This window comes from Leopardus geoffroyi, chromosome D4 (assembly GCF_018350155.1).
Source record: "Leopardus geoffroyi isolate Oge1 chromosome D4, O.geoffroyi_Oge1_pat1.0, whole genome shotgun sequence".
Classification (NCBI taxonomy): Eukaryota; Metazoa; Chordata; class Mammalia; order Carnivora; family Felidae; genus Leopardus; species Leopardus geoffroyi.
Window position 1 is genome coordinate 1,823,353 of NC_059342.1, and position 21,689 is coordinate 1,845,041.

A 21,689-nucleotide genomic window follows, 5' to 3' on the forward strand; every position below is an offset into this window, starting at 1 on the left:
CGCCAGGAGTTCCGTGGACCCCCCCTCCCTGGGAATGAGGAGGATATTGGAATAGGTTGGCTAGAGGGTCGAAGGTGCCGGGATCACTCCAGTTGGTAACGGTCTTTCCGCAGCGTCCTGGCCCTTTGCACTAAGAGCAGAAACCATGAGGTTTTGGTTTTGTTTTGGGGCCTCCATTCACTGGAGCTGAAAACTGAGAATTTTGTGGTCTGCCTTTTAGCAAGCAGGTGTGCAATCCAGTAGTATTAAGTATATTCACATTGTTGTGCAAGATAAGTTGTATTTTCATTTTCATTAGTTTAAAATATTTAAAGATGTCTCTTGAGACTTCCTAACCCATGTGTAGTTTGGAAGTAGTTGTTCAACTTCCCAATATTTCTAATTGTTGAGCCATCTTTCTATTACCGATTTCTGCTTTGGTTCTCATATGCCACGAAGCAGGACTTTGTGTCACTGCTATGCTTTCACGTTGTTAAGATGTGTTTTATGTGGCAGCAGTGGTCTGTCCGGTGCTGTTCCATGTGCACTTCTGTTGGTGGGTGAAATGGTCTATACGTGCCAATTAGACCAAGCCGATCGGGAGTGCTGTTCAAGTCACCTGTATTCTTACTGATGTTCTGCCTGCTTGATCTGTCAATTTTTTGGAGAAGAGTGTGGAAGCCTCCAACTATACATGGTGGATTTATCTATTTCTCCTTTCAGTTCTGTCAGTTTTTTCTCATGTTTGTAAAGTTTATGTTTTTAGTTCTTGCATTTGGGTGTATGATCATTTTGAGTTAATTTTTATATGAGGTGTGAGAGGTCATCTGAAGTTCACGTTTTTTGCACATGGATTTTCAGTGGTTCCGGCACACTTTGTTGAAAAGAGCATGCTTTTTCTACTTAATTGCTTTAGCATCTTTGTCAAAAATGAGTTGTCCAGCGGGTGTGGCTATGTTTTTGGGTGTTCTTTTTTGTCCCATTTATCTGACTTTAAGCTACTACCTCACTTTTTATTACTGTTGTTTGAAAGTAAGTAGTGTTAGACAACTTTTTCTTCTTTTTCAATGGTGTTTTAGCTACTTTGGATCCTTTGCATTTCCATATGTTTCATAATTGGCTTTCAGTTTCTACAAAGTCCCCATAGGATTTTGGTTGAAATTGTGATGGCTCTATTGGTCATTATGGGGAGAATTGATATGTTAACTAGGCTTTTCAACTATGAACACAGTAGATCTTGCCCTTCCTTTTAGGTCCTCTTTAATTTTTCTTAGTAGTGCTGTATAGTTTTTAGTATTCAAACTTTTTACCTCTTTTATCAGATGTAGCCCTAAATATCTCTTACTTTTTGATGTTATTATGTTTTCAATTTTAACTTCATTACTTATCCTTATTATATAATATGTGATTGGTTTTTATATACTGATATGTATACCACAGTCCTGCTAAATTGACTTATTGTTTCTAATAGATTTTTTTTGTAGATTGCATCAGATGTTCTACATAGATAATATGTCATCCTTGAACAAATATTATTATACTTTTTCCTTTTCAGTATGAAAACCTTTCACTTTTTTTTTTTCTTGAATTATTGCTCTGGTCTCCATACTGTGTTAAATAAAAGTGACAAGTGTGGATGTGCTTGTCTTGGTAGAGAATACATTGAGTTGAGGGGTGCCTGGGTGGCTCAGTCGGTTGAGTGTCCGCCTTCCGCTCAGATCATGATCTCACGGTTTGTGGGTTGGGCCCTGCATCAGGCTCTGTGCTGATAGCTTGGAGCCTGGAGCCTGCTTCAGATTCTGTGTCTCCTCTCTCTCTGCCCCTCCCTACTCATGCTCTGTCTCTCAAAAATGAATAAACATTAAAAAAAAATTTTTTAAAAAGAAAATACATTGAGTTGAATGAAATCTCAACGTACCAAAGTTTGTGGGCCACACCTAAGGCAGTGCTGAGAGAGGGAGCAAGGCTGGTTCAGTATTTGAAAATCAGTCAGGGTAATCCACTATATCAACAGGTTAAAGAGACAGAAATTATACATTTATATCAGTTGATGCAGAAAAAGCATTTGACACAATTAAGCAGTGACCATTATTAAAATTCTCAGAATGAGGTGTCGTCTGGGTGGCTCAGTCGGTTAAGCATCCAACTCTTGATTTTGCTTCAGGTCATGATCCCAGACTCATGGGTTCGAGCCCCTCATTGGGCTCTGTACTGAGCATGGAACCTGCTTAAGATTCTCTCTCTCTCTCTGTCTCTCTCTCTCTCTGTCTCTCTCTCTCTCTTTTTCTCTCCCCCTCCAGTCCCCCTATCCCTCCCTCCCCACATATGCACTCCCTCTCCCTGTCTCTAAAAAAAAACAAAACAAAACAAAAAAAAAACCTACCAGAAAATTAGGAGTAAAAGGGAACTGCCTTGACTTGAAAAAGAGCATTTTTAACAGAATTTATAGAACTAAAACTATAATTCAAGCTTATAGAAATAAAATTGTTTTTGTGTATCATTCTTGTATCTTGCCAACTTGCTGAACTTGCTTATCAGTTCTCTAGTCTTTTTAGTGGATTCCTTAGAACTTTCTAAACATAACACCCTATCTGCAAATAGAAATAGTTTTACTTCTTCCTTTCCAATATGTAAGCTTTTTATTTCTTTTTCTTGGATCATTGCACTGATTGGAACCTCATTACGATGTTGAGCAGACATGGTGAGAGTACATATCCTTGTCTGATTCATGATCTTAGGAGAAAGCCCTCCATCTTTCTGTAGATCATGATGTTAGTTGTGGGCTTTTCATAGATGCCCTTTATCAGGTTGAGAAAATTCTCTTCTGCTAGTTTATTGAGTGCTTTTACCTTGAGAGGATGTTGGACTTGGAAATGCTTTTTCTGTGTCTATTGAGATGATCATGTGGTTTTTGTCCTTTATTATATTGATGTATTACATTAATTGATTTTTTAATGTTAAATCAGCCTTACATTCCTGAGATAAATTCCACTTGACCATGGTGTATATACTTTTCTCTATGTTGTTGGGTTCAGTTTACTAACATTGTTTAAGGCTTTTTGTCTCTGTATTTGTAAGGGATGTTGGTCAGTGGTTTCTTGTGATATCTTTCCCATTTTAGTATCAGTGTAATACTGTACTTATCGAATCAATTATGACAGTCTTCTGTTTTTGAAAGAGTTTGAAAAGGTTAGTGTTAATTCTTTAAATGTTTGGTAGAACTCACCAGTGAAACCATTTGGGCTTGGTTTTTCTTTGTGTGAAATTTTTGAAATAATTTAATTTCTTTACTTCTTGTAGGTCTATTCAGATTTTTTATTTCTTCATGAAGGTATTCTTGGTAGTTTGTGTTTCTCTAGTAATTTGTTTCATCTCACTATTTGTTGGAATATTTTTCTTCTTAGTATTCTTTTATAATCCTTATTTCTGTAAAGTTAGTTATAATGTTTCTTTTGTTATTCTTTAAGTTTATTTTGAGAGAGAGAGAAAGAGCGCGCGTGCAGGTGGGGTAGGGCAGAGACAGAAGGGAGAGAAAGAATTCCAAGCAGGCTCTGCACTGTTAGCACAGAGCCCGACACAGGGCTCAAACTTACAAAACATGAGATCATGACCCAAGCTGAAATGAAGAACCAGACGCTTAACCAACTGAGCCACTCAGGCACCCCATGTTATTCTTGATTTAGTACTTGAGTCTTGGTTAGTCTAGCTGAAAATTTGTCAATTTTGTTGATTTTTATAAAGAACCATATTTGGGGCTCATTGATTTACTCTTTTATTTTTGTTTTTCTCTATTTCATTTATTTCCGCTGTGTTCTTTTTCATTTCCTGCTTTCTGCTTGCTTGGGATTCATTTTGTTCTTTTTTTCCCCCAGTTACTTAAGGTGAAATAGTAGGTTATTGATTTGAGTTCTTTCTCCTTTCTTTCCCCCCCAGCAGACCATAATCTTTCCCTTTTTTTCATACATGCAGTTATATCTCTAAATTTCCTTTTCAAGCACTGCTATAACTGGTTACCCCACAAGTTTTGATATTTTGTATGTTTTCATTTCATCTCAAAGTATTTTATATTTTCTGTTGTATTTTCTTCTTTGACTCGTTGGTTGTTTAAATATATATTTAGCTTTTATATATCTATGACTTTCTTCTGTTATTAACTTCTAATTTAATTTCATTGTGGTCAAAGAAGATATTTTCTATGATTTAATTCATTTTTAATTTACTGTGATTTGTTTTATGACCTAGGATATGGTCTACTATGGAGAATGTTCTATGTGAACTTGAGAAGAAAGCGTGTTCTGCTTTTGTGGACTTGAAGTGTTTTGTAAATGTCTGCTACAACTAGGTAGTTGTGGTATTCTTTAAGTCTTCTGTTTCTTTGTCGATCTTCTGCCTCATTTTCTCTCTGTTACTGAAAGTGGAATATTGAAGTCTCCCAACTATTTTTGTTGAATTGTCCCATTTCAACACAACCTCTTCAGGTTTTCAGTTTTACTTTGTGTATTTTGGGATTCTGTTCTTATGTGCATGGATATTTAGTCATTATATCTTCCTGATGAATTGATTTCTTTTTTTTTTTTTTTAATGTTTTTGTTTATTTTTGAGACAGAGAGAGACAGAGCGTGAGTGGGGGAGGGGCAGAGAGAGGGGGAGACACAGAATCTGAAACAGGCTCCAGGCTCTGAGCTGTCAGCACAGAGCCCGACGCGGGGCTCGAACTCACAGACCTTGAGATCGTGACCTGAGCTGAAGGCGGACGCTCAACCAACTGAGCCACTCAGGCGCCCCTGATGAATTGATTTCTTAATCATTGTAAAATGTCCTTATTTTGCCTCAGATAACAATTATTGTCTTACAGTGTTCTGTGAGGTATTAGTATAGCTATCTCAGCCGTATTTTGGTTACTGCTTACATGGTATATATTTTTCCATCTTTTTTTCTGCCAGCCTGTGTCTTTGAATCTACAGTGAGCCAGGTGTCAAGGGGTATCTCACTGTTTTCATTTGCATTTTGATGACATATGATGTGGAGCATCTTTTCATGTGCTTATTTTCCATCTGTATATCTTCTTTGGTGAGTTGTCTGTTAAGGTCTTTGACCCATTTCTTAAATCAGATTGTTCTCTTATTGTTGAATTGTAAAAGTTTTTTGTATATTTTGGATAACATTTCATCATCAGATGTGTCTTTTGCAAATATTTTCTCCCAGTCTGTGGCTTGTCTTCTTATTCTCTTGGCATTGTCTTTCACAAAGCAGAATTTTTAAGTTGAGTCCAGCTTATTTACTTTTTCATGGGTCATGTCTTTGGTGTTGTATCTAAAAAGGCATCACCACACCCAGGGTCATCTAGGTTTTCTCCTGGTTTATCATGGATTTATAGTTTTACATTTTATGGTTCGGTTTGCCATCCATGTGAATTAATTTTTGTAAAGAGTATAAGATTGGTGTCTAGATTTTTGTTGTTGTTGTTATGTGGATGTCCAGTTGTTCCAGCACCATTTGTTGAGGAGATTGTCTTTGCTCCGTTGTTTTGCTTTTGCTCCTTTGTCAAAGATCAGTTGATTGTACTTCTGTGGGTTTGTTTCTGGACTCTCTATTCTGTTCCATGGATCTATAGTTTTGTTCTTTTGCCAATTCCACACTGTCTTGATTACTGTAGCTTTATAGTAAGTCTTGGAAGTTATGTAGTGTCATTTCTCCAGCTTTGTTCTCCCTAAGTATTGTGTTGGCTATTCTAGGTCTTTTGCCTCTCCCTATAAACTTTAGAAATATTTTTAATGATATCCATAAAATAACTTACTGGGATTTTGGCTGGGACTGCCTTGAGTCTATAGACCAGGTTGAGAAGAATTGGCATCTTGACAATGTTGAATCTTCCTAGCCATGAACATAAATATCTTTCCATTTATTTAGTTCATCTTTGATTTTGTTTATGAATGATTTGTAGTTCTCCTCATGTAGATCTTACCTGTATTTTGTTAGATAGATCTTTTAAAAAATCTGTTCTGCCATTCTTTTACTTGGTAGACTATCTGATCCATTTACATTCAATGTAACGTAATTACATTACTGATAAATTACTGATAAATTAGAATTTATACCTACCGTTTTTGTATTTTTTTGTATGTCTGAGGTCTTTTGCATTTCTTTATTCGTTGATTCTTGCCTTCTTTCATGTTACATATTTTTTTAATATACATTTTCAGGGGCGCCTGGGTGGCGCAGTCGGTTGAGCGTCCGACTTCAGCCAGGTCACGATCTCGCGGTCCGGGAGTTCGAGCCCCACGTCAGGCTCTGGGCTGATGGCTCGGAGCCTGGAGCCTGTTTCCGATTCTGTGTCTCCCTCTCTCTCTCTGCCCCTCCCCCGTTCATGCTCTGTCTCTCTCTGTCCCAAAAATAAATAAAAACGTTGAAAAAAAAAATTTTTTTTAAAAATATACATTTTCAGTTCCCTTTTTGTTTCTTGACTATGTATTTTGAGTAATCTTCTATGTGTTTACCCTGGAATTACAATTAGTATCTTGGCTTAAAACAGTCTAATTCAAATTAATACTAGTTTAATTTTAGTAACATACAAAACCTTTGCTCCAATATACCTTCATTCCTTTCTCTCTCTTTTGTACTATTACCGGCATTCAGTTCAAATTACATCTTTATACATTATAAGCTCTTCAAGTCATTTTCATAATTAGTGCTTTATGTAGGCATCTTTTAAAACAGATAAAAGAGTTTTATTTATATGTATTTTTATAATGCTTATTTTGTGAGCTTTTTTGTTCTTTCTTTGTCTGGATTCAAGTTACCCTTTAGTGTCCTTTATTTTGGACTGAAATACAGTATTTCTTGTAAAGCAAGACTGATAACAAATAACAACCAATTCTGTTTTGTTTTTTTGAAGTTTGTTTTTAAATCTGGAGATGACTTAATTTCTCCATTTTTTTCAGGAAGAGTTTAGCTGCATGTGGAATTCTTGGTTGACTGTCTATTTCTTTCAACACTTGGAAGATGGCTACCTCCCTGTTCTCCGTCTTTCTGAAGAGACACAGCTATGTGTTCTGCAGAATATGCATGGGCATATTCTGGGCTACAGCTTCCTCACCTCTGGTTTATTGACCTCTTTACTTCTACCTGCTTTCTTTCCTCTGGGAGCTTACCAAGGTAACTAGTTCACTGATAACCTCCTCCTGCTTCTTGCTCTGTGGGTTATTCTTTTTAAAATTTCTTTGCATTGGGGTCTTAGGAGGAAGAGAAAGCTAGAGTATGAGAGTGTAAGAGAAAGCTAGCTTAGTCCACTACTTAAACCAGAAATTCTATGTATCTTCCTGTAGAAAGTTTGATCTAAGCCGTTGAAGATCCAGGAGCCACACTCCCGCTTATGTTTTAAGTCACCCAGACTTGTCACCCAAGTACTGAAATATGTTTCACAGAATAGTTTTTTCTTAGGGGCGCCTGGGTGGCTTAATTGGTAAAACGTCCAACTTCGGCTCAGGTCATGATCTCACAGTTTGTGGGTTCGAGCCCCGCATCAGGCTCTGTGCGGACAGCTCAGAGCCTGGAGCCTGCTTTGGATTCTATGTCTCCCTCTGTCCCTCCCCTGCTTGTTCGTTCTCTCTCTCTTTCTCTCTCTCTCTCAAAAATAAATAAACATTAACAAATTTTTTTAAAAAGAATAGTTTCTTTTAGAGAAATAGTTCAGGAAGTGAAGAGGTAGAAAATCATGTTATCTTCTTAGTCTATAAATAAGGATAGAAAAGTGAATAACAACCTGTTTTCCTCATTATTTTAAGCTTTTCATGTTGAACTACCTGAAATTGAAAAAGTTGTAAACAGCATGTCATATAAATGTATTTAAATGTGAACATAATTTTATATCCATGCTACTTATATATTTACTAAAAAGGAATATTTAGTTAATGAACATCTGTTGGTTAAGAATCCAAATTAGGCTGAGCAAAGTGGTGTGGTATCTGGCGGCTGCTGTGGGGAGTGTTTCTTCCTGTGGATACCACCGGCATAGCAGTGACCTGATTCCAGGTGATTGCTTGGTCCAAACTAGGATGTTGGTGGGAACATTAGTACCCAGGGCTCACCCAGGTATGTGAAGCTTTTTCTAGGTCTGGTTGATGCGGTGGGGCTTCTTAATGTATTTTGGGATTTTGTGAAGGTTGGTGGAAGAACTGTAAAAGGAAGCCTTCATTATGTGACTGCTAAACAGAACCCAGGGGCCCTGCATTCACAGTAGCCTCCATGAATACCTGCTGTTATGTGACTGCAAGCTGCTTGTCTAATGCCGCATTCTCAAAGCATCACTGGAGGGGCACCTGGGTGGCTTAGTTGGTTGGGCGTCTGACTTCAGCTCAGGTCATGATCTCACAGTTCGTGAGTTCGAGCCCCGCATCGGGCTCTGTGCTGACAGCTAGGAGCCTGGAGCCTGCTTTGGATTCTGTGTCTCTCTCTCTCTGCCCCTCCCCCACTCATGCTCTGTCTCTCTCTGTCTCTCAAAGATGAATAAATGTTTAAAAAAAAATTTATAAAAAAAAAAAATAAAGCGTCCCTGCAAACTAGGCAGAAATGCAGATTCTCAGCCCCACCCAGACCTACCAAGTGGAAATTCTGGGAGTGAGGCCCGGCCACTGGGCTTTTAAGAGAACCCCTCTGATGGGTGTTGAGTCAGGAAGGGTTGACATCTTGATGAGTTTAGAAGTACCTGTGGTGGTGACACTGATGTGAGTGAGGTGTGTTTACATCTGTGGGAATGATCCTGGTGTGGCTGTTTGTGGGAAAAGGCTAGGAGCGTGGGAACCCTGCTTGTGAAGATCTGCTTCGCCTATTGGTAACGTCGCACCCATTGCCTTATCATAAGGTGTTTTCTGGAGCATCTGAACCAGACAGCATATTTCTTCAGATGATGCAGCGGCAAGGGTCCTGGTGTGTGTTGTTTTCCCTGATCAGTGATGAGTCTCCTGAGAGCCCAGGGACCTTCCCAAAGGTGCAGTGCAGGTGTGAGATCATAGGAGCCCGTGAGGTTCAGGCAGACTGCCAGCTCTTTCCCAGAGGACCTACCTTGCAAGAAGGTCTGGAGGGGCTTCAAGAAGGAAAAGGCACCTTTTAAATGTTGCCTGCCTGCGCCCAGGTGATTTGAGGAGAACAAGAATTTCATTCAGTTTCCTCATTTTGTTTGAGTTTGCAGATTCAGAAGTGAGGATGTTTCCATTTAAAAGAAATAGGGTTTTTCATTTGTTTGACTACATATGGACTCATAAAAAGTGCTGTAATTCTTTAAGGACAAAATACAAGTGTGGTGTCAGGAAGCATCCGAGCCCCTAGGTAAATCTGCAGTCGGCCCTGCATGATGAAGGGATGTAATAAAATATGTAATTGGTGTTAGGGAAAACATCCTGAAGGAGAGGAAGTTGAAGTTCAACAGACCCACCCCTCCGGGAATTAGAAGGGACACCCATCTGTCAGATTGAAGACCAGCAAGGGGTTGGAGATGTAAATGTGATCAGGAAAACTAAGATAAGGAAACAGTTCCTTGTGTTTGCATGTGGTGCTGTAACCTGAGACAGGTGAGGCATAGCTGCTATTTGACGACGTCAAATGACGGTGGTGCTGGTGGTCATGACCTTTGAACGGTTATTCGTGTATTCATTCACTAAATCTATTGAGCATGTACTGTGTGCTGGGCCCTGTTGTATACAGTAGTTGACAAAGCAGACAAAACTCTGCCTTCGTGGAGTTGACCTCCTAGTGGGGAAGGCAGATAATAATGTAATAATAGGGATAAATCCGTAAATTATGTGCCATATTCCATGTTTTCTTCAGAAGTCCTGAGGACACGGAAACAGAGGGGAGCTGGTTTAAATTGTAAACAGGGTGGCTACGTGGGTTTGAAGAGAAGGGTGGTGTGACCCGGGTGACCCTGGCTGCTGTGTTGAGGATAGACTGAATTATGAGTCGGGCACGGAATTAGGTCTGTATACAAGCTCGTGGGGCATCTTTACGGTGACCGCAGGGCAGATGTGAGGCTCAGAGGTGGCAGTGAATGTGCTTACGGTCGCAGAGCTGGTAAGTGCCAACAACCCTCCATCGTGGAGTAGCCCAAACATGTGAAGGAGGTGTGTGGTTGACACCTGTCTTTGGGACAGCAGTGCATTGAGATTTGGATGAAGGAAGGATCAGCCAAGTGTCTGCACAGAGCAGAACGAATGTGAAAGTCTTGCTGTGTGAATAGGGAGGTCTGAAAAGTTTCTTGGGAGCCAAGGAATTATCAGCGTCACAAAGTTAGAATGCATACAGCATTGCATTCATTGCATTGCATGCAAACAGGGGAGTTTCCTTTATTCAGTGCGAGGTCTTTACTGTTGAGAGGCTGTGTGTGTATGGTGGTGAAGAGAACAGACTGTGGAATGAACGGTGTGAATTCAGATCCCAGCTCCACCATTTAATAGCTGTGTGACTGCAGGTAAGTTTTCTGACTTCTCTTTGCCTTGGTTCTGTAATCTGCAAAATGGGAATAATATATGAACCTAAACATGTTTTTACCATATGGTCCTGTGGTCGTGGTCCTTGGTGTTTGCCCACGGGAGCTGAAAAACCCACGCCCGCACAAATAGGCTGCACACAGCTGTGTACACAGATGTGTACACAGCTGTGTACACAGCTGTATTCATAATTGCCAAGCCTTGGTAGCAAGTAGAATATCCTTCAGCAGGCGGCTGGATAAGCAGACCGTGGTCCGTCCAGATAATAGAATGTTACTCAGCACTAAGAAGAAATGGACTGCTGGCCACAGAATATGTGGAGAGGCCTTAAATGTGTGTCACTAAGTGAAAGAAGCCAATCTGAAAAGGCCACATACTGTATGATTCCAGTTACTTGACATTCTGGAAAAGGTAAATCTGTGGGCACGGTGAACAGATCAGGAGTTGCTGGGGTGGGGGTAGGGGTGACTGAATGGGGCAGGGAGGATTTTCAGGGCAGAGAAGATTCTCTGTGTGATCCCATAATGACAGATACGTGTCCTTGTACATTTGCCCAAATCCGTAGAATGTCCGCCACCTGGAGTGGTGCCTTAGGCAAGCCGTACATCTGGGTGACGGTGACGTGTCCGTGTGGGCTCATCGGTTGCAGCGAAGGTGCTGTCTGCTGGGGGTGTCGACAGTGGAGGCCGTGCACGTGCGGGTGGGACAGGGGTGTGCAGGGATTCTCTGTGCCTTCCACGTAGTTTTGCTGTGAACCTAAAACTGCCCTAATAATAAACTGTGTTTCTGATTGGAGTAATGGTAGTACTTCCCAAATGGCGTAGTGGTGAGGGCTCCGAGTTACAACAAACAAGGCACTTGGAACGGTGCCTGGCTGGAGTCAGCCTACGTGTTTATTATTACTAACAGATTATTCACAAGCATGAAAGTGTTTACGTAGCTGTCCTGTGTTCACTCATATACTTGGAAATGTCTATTTTTGCCCACACAGACTTAAATTTCCAGCCTCAAATTCTTCTACCATGATTGCTGTGTAGAAGATAATCCGTTGACACGTTTCTTTAACGTGGGCAGAGGGCCTCTTACATCAGGAGGAGCTGGACGGAGTGTGGGCGGATAACGTGTTCCGTTCCTCAGACATCCTGAGGGTGGGCCACGGACTTGCACTTCCCACGGGCGCCCGAGAGGACTCCAAGCCCCAGAGCAGGTGGGAAGGGTGACGCCACACCCCCGACCTCCCGACTTCTCAGGGCTGTCCCCGTCAGGTCTCCCAGAAGTACACACGCAGGCTTTTTGTGGGGAAGGCGGAACGGAAGGCAGCGACCTCAGAACCCCTCAGGCTGTCACGGAGCCTGGCTCTTGGGCCAAGTGACTTTTTTATGAAGTAGAACATTCTTTATGTCAAACTCTTACTCGGTGACGACTCTTCCTAACAGTATGAGTAATCGTCCATTGCTGTTCTGAGATTTAAGTATTAGGTACTAATTAGTGAGCCTGTGATTAATTCTGAATTTTCAGTCATTTCGAGGGACTTCTTGAGATGAAAGCAAATTGCAGGATAGAGTGAGCAAAATATCTGTTATTAGCAGCAGGAAATGAAATTAAATAAGAGGATTGTGCAGTGAAATGACAGGATTACTCTTCAAACCCTCTTTCTCCTGACTCTACAACCAGGCACACAAAATCAATCCAGTTGTGGATGCAGCTAATGGTTCATAAATCTTCTTCAGAAGGTCAGCCGTTACCAATTGCTGGCAGGACTGTTTTACACGTCATGAAGGCGATGCTTTACAGATTCTTATAAAATATTACGATACTGGTTTGCAAATTAAAACAGCAGTAATATATCGGATACCTATATGCCAGACATTGTGTTAGAAACACACACACACACACACACACACACACACACACACAGTTGTTCTTTAGCCTCACAATAAGCTAGGAAAGTAGTCTAGTAATAATCCCCATTTTACAGGGGAGAAAATTGAGGCTGAAAATGGTTCCTGTGGCCAGCAATGAACAGAGTCAAGGTTTTTTTTGTTTGTTTGTTTGTTTGAAATATGAAATTTATTGTCAAATTGGTTTCCATACACCCGGCGTTCATCCCAACAGGTGCCTTCCTCAATGCCCATGACCCACTTTCCACTCTGTGCCACCCAAGAGTCAAGGTTTAAACACAGAACTTGTGACTGCACAGGATGGCCCGGCCTAGTTGAGCTGTATGTAATTGGTCAGCAGTTCCTCTAGTTGGACTGGACATCAGTGTTTTCACACAGAGTTAATCCACAGTGGACACTCCTGCAAAGTCCCCTAGCCAGGGCCAAGGGGGTTTCTGCTTCCAGCCATGGTGAAATTGCGGAGAGCAGGGTTACCTTCTGCCTTAAACAACTAGAAAACCAGATGAAATATACAAAACTGGGTCTGGGACAGTGGAAAGCAGGCAGCTCGGGACCATGATCTCTGTGAGAGGCAAGAAGAAGACGTGTGTGAGCCCAGGATTGGACTCCCGGGAGGCAGTTCCCAGGCTGCCTTGTGGGACGGGGACAGACACAAAGCTACCTTGGATATTCACTGAGAGCTGAGGTGGCTGGAATTTGCGGTGAAGGGCTCTGGCGGGAAGGAAGTGGCATGGAGAGGGCCATGGACGTGTGTAGAGGGCCTGCTGGGCTCCGCTGACCTGTGTTTGACTGAATACTGACCATGCGAGCTACCCAAGGCCAGGGGTGGACACAGAAGGAGTGGACAGAATACCTTCTGGGGCTCTCAGACAGCTGGAAGGAGTTCACGTTACCACCAGCCAGACAAGAAGGGCCTCACGATACTCAGAGCAGCAGGTGGAGGCCTGGAAAGGTGTCAGCTTAGCGATGGGACCAAATTAGCCTGAAACGAAGGCTGCTGTAGAGCTGCCGTCCTGATTCCATAGAATTCGTCTAATGAGATGAGGACAAGAGGTTAGGAACTGAGACCTGTTGGATAAGCAGTGGGGATTCCCTGGAGGAAGCTGGAAGGTGAGGCGGGATAGAAGAAGGACTGGTGTTCAGGCAAAGAGGAAGGTCACTGAATTTGTGGAGCCGGGGGCCACTGGACTTTGTGGATAAAGGTAGTGATGGGCAACTGCATGCATGGAAAGGGGCCTGCGTGGATGCCCTTCATTTTCTCCTTTAACTCTCAGTCTCAGAAAGGGCTTGAAATATACTCTTTCCCAAACTGATGTTGATTATATATCTCAGATCTCTGAAAATTTATAATTTAACACTAAGTATGTATAGTAACTCTCAGGTAATTAGACCAAGAAAGAAAACACTCCATTTGTTGCACCATTTTTCCTTGGTTAGAAGGATTACTTTTAATAAAAGGCACATATTCATGTTGTTGGCAAAAGCACAGTATTTAAGGACTGCCTGGGTGGCTCAGTTGGTTAAGGGCCTGACTCTGGATTTCAGCTCAGGTCATGATCTCACAGTTGGTGGGATCAAGCCCCGCATCGGGCTCTATGCTGACAGCATGGAGACTGCTTAGGATTTTTTCTCTCTCCCCCACTCTCTGCCCTTATCCTGCTCATGCTGTCTCTTTCTCTCTAAATAAATAAATAAATAAATAAATAAATAAATAAATAAATAACAGTGTTTAAGCTATATAAATGTAGGTGATTTACAAAGAGTTTTATTTTACTGCTCTTTTCTTTTTTACTTATATTCTAGTTAGTTAGCATACAGCGTGATAATTTGTTTCAGGAGTAGAATTCAGTGATTCAACACTTACCTATGATACCCAGTGCTCATCCCAACAAGTGCCCTCCTTAGTACCCATCGCCCATCCCCCACCCACCTCCCTCCATCAACCCTCAGCTTGTTCTCTATTGTTAAGAGTGTCTTGTGGTTTGTTTCCCTCTCTTCTCTTTTTCTCCCCCTCCCATATGTTCATCTCTTTTATTCCTCAAGTTCCACATATGAGTGAAGTCATGATATTTCTTTCTCTGATTGACTTATTTCACTTAGCATAATACACTCTAGCTCCATCCACGTTGTTGCAAATGGCAAGGTTTCATTCTTTTTGATTACCAAGTAATACTTCATTGCATATATGTATACCACATCTTCTTTATCCATTCTTCAGTCTGTGGACATTTGGGCTATTTCTGTAGTTTGGCTGTTGTTGATAGCAATGCTATAAGCATTGGACTTCACATGCCCCTTTGAATCTGTATTTTTGTATCCCTTGGGTAAATACCTAATAGTGCAATTGCTGGGTCATAGGGTAGTTCTATTTTTAGTTTCTTGAGGAACCTCTATACGGTTCTCCAGAGCGGCTGCACCAGTTTGCATTCCCACCAGCAGTGCAAGAGTGGCCCCCTTCCTTTGCATCCTCCCCAACACCTGTTGTTTCTTGTGTTGCTAATTTTAGCCATTCTGACTGCTGTGAGGTGGTATCTCATTGTGGTTTTGATTTGCATTTACCTGATGGTGAGTGATGTTGAGCATCTTTTCATGTGTCTGTTAGACATCTGGATATCTTCTTTGGAAAAGCTTATGTCTTCTGCCCATTTTTGAATTGGATTATTTGGTTTTGGGGTGTTAAGTTTGGTAAGTTCTTTATAGATTTTGGATGCTAACACTTTATCTGATATGTCATTTGCAAATACCTTCTCCCATTCCATAGCCTGCCTTTTTAGTTTTGTTGATTATTTCCTTCACTGTGCAGAAGCTTTTTATCTTGATGAGGTCCCAATAATTCATGTCTGCTTTTGTTTCCCTTGCCTTCGGCGATGTGCCTAGTAAGAAGTTGCTATGGCCTAAGTCAAAGAGGTTGCTGCCTTTGTTCTCTAGGGTTTTGATAGTTTCCTGTCTCACAGTAGGTCTTTCATCCACTTTGAATTTATTTTTGTGTATGGTGTAAGCAAGTGGTCCAGTTTCATTCTTCTGCATGTCGCTGCTCAGTTTTCCCATCACCATTTGCTAAAGAGACTCCCTTTTTCCCATTGGACATTCTTTCCTGCTTTGTTGAAGATGAGTTGACCATATAGTTCTGAGTCCATTTCTGGGTTTTCTATTCTGTTCCATTGATCTATGTGTCTGTTTTTGTGCCAGTACCATACTGTCTTGATGAGTACAGCTTTGTAATATAACTGCAGATCTGGCATTGTGATGTCTCCAGTTTTGCTTTTCTTTTTCAGGATTGCTTTGGCTATTCGGGGTCTTTTGTCATTCCATACAGATTTTAGGATTGTTTATTCTAGCTCTGTGAAAAATGCTGGTAGTATTTTGGTAGGGATTGCATTGAATGTGTCACTTGCTTTGGGTGTTATTGACATTTTAACAAGGTGACTTTTATAAAGTCACGTTAGGATACATATGATATTCTTTGAAGATGGGCCATCTTTAATTTTGTCATTTAACTATTATGCTTTAGCAATACTGTCATGCTGCAATAGGGACAGCATTTATCACTCCAAAATGGGAGATATTAAATTAGGATTTACATGTTGTATTGGAGAAGGTTTTCTTATTGTGGCAGAAAAGTTGAAGTCATAGGAAAAATCTTACAGGTTGGACTGTATAAAACAGGACTGCTAGGTAAAACACACCATAAACATATATAAGACATGATAAACTGTAAAAAAAAAAAAAAAGTATTTTAATTAAGTTTTTAATTTTAATTCCAAGTAGTTGACATTCAGCGTTATATTAGTTTCAGGTATTCAAAAATAGTGACTCAGCACTTCCATGCATGGCCATGCTCATTGCAACAAGTGCCCTCCTTCACCTGCATGTCCTATTTCCTCCATCCCTTCGCCCACCTCCCTGCCAGTAACCAGCAGTGTGTTCTCTTTAGTTAGGAGTCTGTCTCTTGGCTTGTGTCTCTCCTTTTTTATGCTTATTCTTTGTTTTGTTTCCTGAATTCCACATGTGAATGAAATCATATGGTATTTGTCTTTCTCTGACTGATTTCACTTAGCATGATACTCTCTAGCTCCATCCATGTCATTGCAAATGATAAGATTTCAGTCCTTTGTATGGCTGAGTAATATTCCATGGTGTCTGTACCACATCCTCTTTACCCCTTCATCTATCAGTGGACACTGGATTCCTTCCAGAGTTTGGCTATTTGTCAGTAGCGCTGCTATAAACATTGGAGTGCATGTGCCACTTCGAATCAGTATTCTTGTATCCTTTGGGTAAATACCTAGTAGTGCAGTTACTGGATTGTGGGGTATTTCTATTTTTGAGGAACTTCCATACTGTTCTCCAGAATGGCTGCACCAGTTTGCATTCCCACCAACAGCACAGGATGGCTCCCCTTTCTCTACATCCTCACCATCACCTGTTGTTTCTTGTGTTGTAAATTTTAGCCATTCTGACAGGTATGAGGTGATATATCTTCATCATTTTGATTTTTATTTCTCTGATGATAAGTGATGTTGAGCATCTTTCCATGTGAGGGCCGTCCGGATGTCTTTGGAAAAATGTCTGTTCGTGTCCGCTGCCCGTTTTTAAATTGGATTATCTGCTTTTTGGGTGTTGAGTTGTATCAGTTATTCATGTATTAGATACTAATCCTTTATCAGATATGTCTTTTTTTTTTTTTTTTTAGTTTCTATATCATTTATTTCTGCTGTAATGTTTATGATTTTCTTCCTTCTACTATTTTTGGGTTTTGTTTGTTATTTTTCCAGCTCCTTTAGGTGTAAGGTTAGGTTGTTTATTTGAGATTTTTCTTCTTCTTTTTTAAAAATTTGTGTTTACTTTTATTTTTCATTTATTTATTTTTTAAATTTTTTAAATGTTTATTTATTTTTGAGACAGAGAGAGACAGAGTGTGAGCAGGGAAGGAGCAGAGAGAGAGAGAGAGACAGGATCCAAAGCAGGCTCCAGGCTCTAAGCTGTCAGCACAGAGCCTGACACGGGGCTTGAACCCACAAACCGTGAGATCATGACCTGAGCTGAAGTCGAACGCTCAACCGACTGAGCCACCCAGGCACCTCTCTTATTCATTTTTTTTTTTTAAAGAGTACAGGGGAGAGGGGCAGAAGGAGAAAAAGGGAGAGAATCTTAAGCAGGCTCCATGCTTCATGCTTACTCAGAGCCTGATGTGGGACTCAGTCCCATGATCCTGGGATGATGACCTGAACCTAAATCAAGAGTTGGGCGCTCAACTGACTGAGCCACCCAGGCACCCTGAGACTTTTCTTGCTTCTTGAGGTAGGCCTGTATTGCTATAAACTTCCCTCTTAGAACCACTTTTGCTGCATCCCAAAGATTTTGGACCACTGTGTTTTCATTTTCATAATTTTTTTTTCTTCTTTGATTTCTTGGTTGACACATTCGTGTGTGATTTTTTTTTTAATGAAGCCTTAATATTCTTAATATAAAAAGACATCTTGTAAGTCAATAACAAAGGGGCAGATGTCCCCATAAGGAGAAGAGCTAAGCCCTGAAGCAGGAAGTGTATTAATACGTTCATTAAAAAAAATTTTTTTTTAACATTTATTCATTTTTGAGAGAGAGAGACAGAACATGAGTGGGGGAGGGGCAGAGAGAGAAGGAGACACAGAATCTGAAGCAAGCTCCAGGCTCTGAGCTGTCAGCACAGAGCCCGACGCGGGGCTCAAACTCACAGACTGCAAGATCATGACCTGAGCCGAAGTCGGACACTTAACTGACTGAGCCATCCAGGTGCCCTGATAAATTTATTTTTCAAATTGAGTATAGTTATATTAGTTTTAGGTATATAACATAATGATTCAACATTTATATATGTTGTGAAATGATCACAGTAAGTCTAGATACCATCTGTCACCATACAAAGTTATTACAATATCATTAAGGCTTTTAGGCTTTCACCATTGTGTGTGTTGTTAGCTGTCAGTTTGTCTCTGTAATATCCTTACCTTGTAGATAGCACTGTTCATTGGAATATCATGTGAGCCTTGGATTCAGTTTTAGATTTTCTAAGAGCAACATTAATAATAAGAATCAGAACATTAATTCTGATAATGTATTTTATTTAACTCAGCATATCAAAAATATTTCAATGTAAAATCAGTGTAAAAAATTATTGGGGCGCCTGGGTGGCTCAGTCGGTTGAACGTCCGACTTCAGTTCAGGTCATGATCTCACAGCTCGTGAGTTCGAGCCCCGCGTCAGGTTCTGTGCTGACAGCTCAGAGCCTGCAGCCTGCTTCGGATTCTGTGCCTCCCTCTCCCTCTGCCCCAATCCACTCTCATTCTGTCTCTGTCTCTCTCGAAAATAAATAAATATCAAAAAAATTAAAAAAAAATTATTAGTGAACTATTTTAGTCTTTTTTGTATTAGGTCTTTAAAATCGTATTTGACACTGACAGCACATCTCACGTCTACACTGTCCACATTTCCAGTGCTGGGGAAACACAGAGCTAATGACTATTAGCAGCAGAAGTCCGGCACTTCGTAGGTGATTCATAAATGCACATCCCATTAGCAAACTCTCAAAAAGTAATCTGTTTTTTTCTCAACAGACTACCATGCCTGCGGGAATCTTGCCTCAAAATGAAGAGCCATACTCCACTTTGGTGAATGACAGTCCATATGCTGCCAACATGAAGGGTAAGTTCTTTGATACACTTTTTGACGCTTTGTGCAGAGTAGCGTCTAATGAAACAGTATGAGTAGACATGATGGAAAAGGCTCGAGGCCTCACACTAGAATCCCAAGTGCAGTCACTGCTTATGGCTCTTGTTTACTTCTGCCTCCCTGTTTTGACCTGTTAAAACTCCTTTTCAAAATCTTGAATAAGCGGTCTTTTGAGAAGGAAGGTTGAAAACAAATTTGCCTCCTGCATTATCCTTAGACTAAAATGACCTCTTCCTCTCATTTCTAGCCTCCTTGTGAGGCAAGCTTTCTCTTTCATCCCTCGCAAGTGTCACTTCGAAGCAGGTGCCCCTGCTCCTCCCAGTTTGTTTCTTCTCCATTCCATCCCACACATTTGATTTTTCACATGGTAGCCCTGGGAAGAAGGGTGCTGTGACGGGGACCCTTGCTGCTGTCGCAGCTACTAGGCTGGCGACTGATTTCCTGCCATGAGCCGTCAGCCAGACGTCAGGTCATTTTTTTTGGCAAAACCTTTGCATGGTTTTGGTCCTGCCCTGTTCACGTTAGGGCTCCTGTATCGGGAACCTTGAAGGGCTTCCCCCTGCGTCAGATGAGGTAACGTACAGAAAGTAAAGAGGCAGGGGTCTGAAGGTATTGGAGTCCCGCACTTGCTGGGAATAATGGGCTCTGTTGACTGTTCTCTCGTAGGACTCTGACCACCCCACCAGGGGGAGCCCTCTGTCATCAGGAAACCAGTGTCTCCCTCCTCTTACTCGTCAGAATTCCCCTCTTTGTAGTCCCTCCTGCATCTGTCTGCTCCTGTCTGACTCAGTAGGGACCGGCCTATTGGTAACCGCCGTTTGTGGACGGCGTCTGAGAGCTAACTTACTGTTAGTTTCCCTGTTGGAGAAGGAAGCGCTATCTACTACAAGGGCGGTAGCGGTGCCTACTTGCTGCTTCCTTTGTACGGCATGTTTTTTGCCTAAAGGACGCCCCAGCTAACAACCCTGAGTCAGACCTTTTTCCCTCTCCCTTCTTCTGTCGAAATGTCCCCTCTTAGCTGGTGTTTCCCATCAGGGATTTTCTTGGCTTCTGAGATGGGCAAGTCTTCGTCGTACAGGAGAGCCAGGTGACGGCATCCCTGACCGAGTCCCGTGATGTCCCCAGACTGCGGCGGCAACCAGAAAACCTGATGTGTTTTCAGATGCCCTGGGGGAGGTCGTCATACCCATGTTGTGATCCTCTAGAGAAGCTGGTTTTACCTCTCCTAAAGCCATCTCTTTAATTGAAAATCTCCTCATGTATAAAATGTAGCTAATTTTTAATTAGGAAAAAATCTGGAGAAATAAGAAACTTACTTTATATCTAACTTTTTTAGAGTGAGTCTCATCTCTAAAGGTAGTTCTACCTATTGGGTTAACATTGGGCTAGGAAGCATTTTTTTTTTTAATGTTGGCTAATGAACCATAAGGAAATTTAATTAGGGGGTCAGTAAGTAAAGTATTTAAATTATTTTTAAAGGAAAATAGAAAACTCAACAAGAACTAGCTTGAGAATGAGACAAACCTAGATTTAAATATTCTACTTTTTGGAAAAGAAATTTGTGGGGAAATTTCAAACATTCACAAAAGTATATAGAATACTACAAAGATCTCTGTGGAGGTACTACTGCCTGTATGGGTGCCAGTGGAGACGCCACCCCCAGGGAGGTCCCCTTCCCCGAGAGGTACCGTCCCCCATCTTTAACAATTTCGGCTCACTCACTTCCTCTACTCCTTTCCCTGCTTCCATATTACTTCATTTCATTCCTTAACCATATCACCATCACCATAACTAGAAAAATTTAACACCGGTCACCTAATATCCTCAATACCTGAACATTGTTCAGATTTCCAGCTGTCTCATAGACGTATGTATGTTTGTTTGCATAGGGATCCAACAGAATCCATATTGCATAATTGGTTGATATGTATCTTACATCTGTTTTACATGTGGATTTCTCTCTCTCTTTCCTTACAATTTATTTTTGAAGAAACCAGGTTTTTTGCCCTATGGAGTTTGCCACAATCTGTATTTTTCTGATTTTATTCCCACATTATTTCCTGTAAACTGGATTAGTGGAGGGATGTAGAGCCTAGTCAAGTTTTTTTTTTTAATTTACAACCATATTTCATGGATGGCACTATATTCTCCCATCAGAATGCCTGTGATGTCTAGTTGTCTCTCGTGATGTTCTTTCATTTTGCAAGAATTTCAGACTCCTAGAAAAGCATTAAAAAATCCCTAAATGCTGTTCACCCAGAGACTCCCTCTCAAGTTTGGTCAGCTGTGCCAGTAACATCCTTTAACAGCAAAAGGATACTTGTCATGTTTTTCCAGTTTCTTTCTGTGACCACAGTCCTGCCTTGATGTCTGCGAAACTTACAGGCCAGGTACTTTGCAGCATATTCCTCACTGGGGGGTTTGTCTGCTGTTTCATCACAACACCGTTAAGGTTTTGCGTTTCTGGCAGGAACATCACAGAGATGACTTCATTCTCTTCTCACGGCATCCCATTCCGTGACCCAGGACGCTATCTTGCCGCATCCCTGGGGTGCTCAGTTTGGTCCCATCAGTGCAGTGGTGTCCGCGGGCTGTACCCACTGTACGTCGTTCCTTC

The 21,689-nt window shown here is 41.2% G+C and overlaps 1 protein-coding gene across 6 annotated transcripts in view; it reads left to right on the forward strand.

Annotated features, from left to right (window-relative positions):
• The window catches only part of PTPDC1 (protein tyrosine phosphatase domain containing 1), a 66,461-nt gene that overhangs the window by 16,260 nt on the left and 28,512 nt on the right, over nucleotides 1–21,689 (forward strand). For 3 of the 6 annotated variants that reach the window (XM_045470295.1, XM_045470294.1, XM_045470298.1), the window contains one exon: nucleotides 18,958–19,045. In XM_045470295.1, coding sequence (XP_045326251.1) covers nucleotides 18,964–19,045 — 82 coding nt within the window. In that variant the 5' untranslated portion in view covers nucleotides 18,958–18,963. Of the gene's footprint in view, nucleotides 1–6,920; nucleotides 7,135–10,954; nucleotides 11,161–11,277; nucleotides 11,668–18,957; nucleotides 19,046–21,689 lie in introns of those variants that run through there. The other 3 variants (XM_045470299.1, XM_045470296.1, XM_045470300.1) reach the window with 3 other exon arrangements.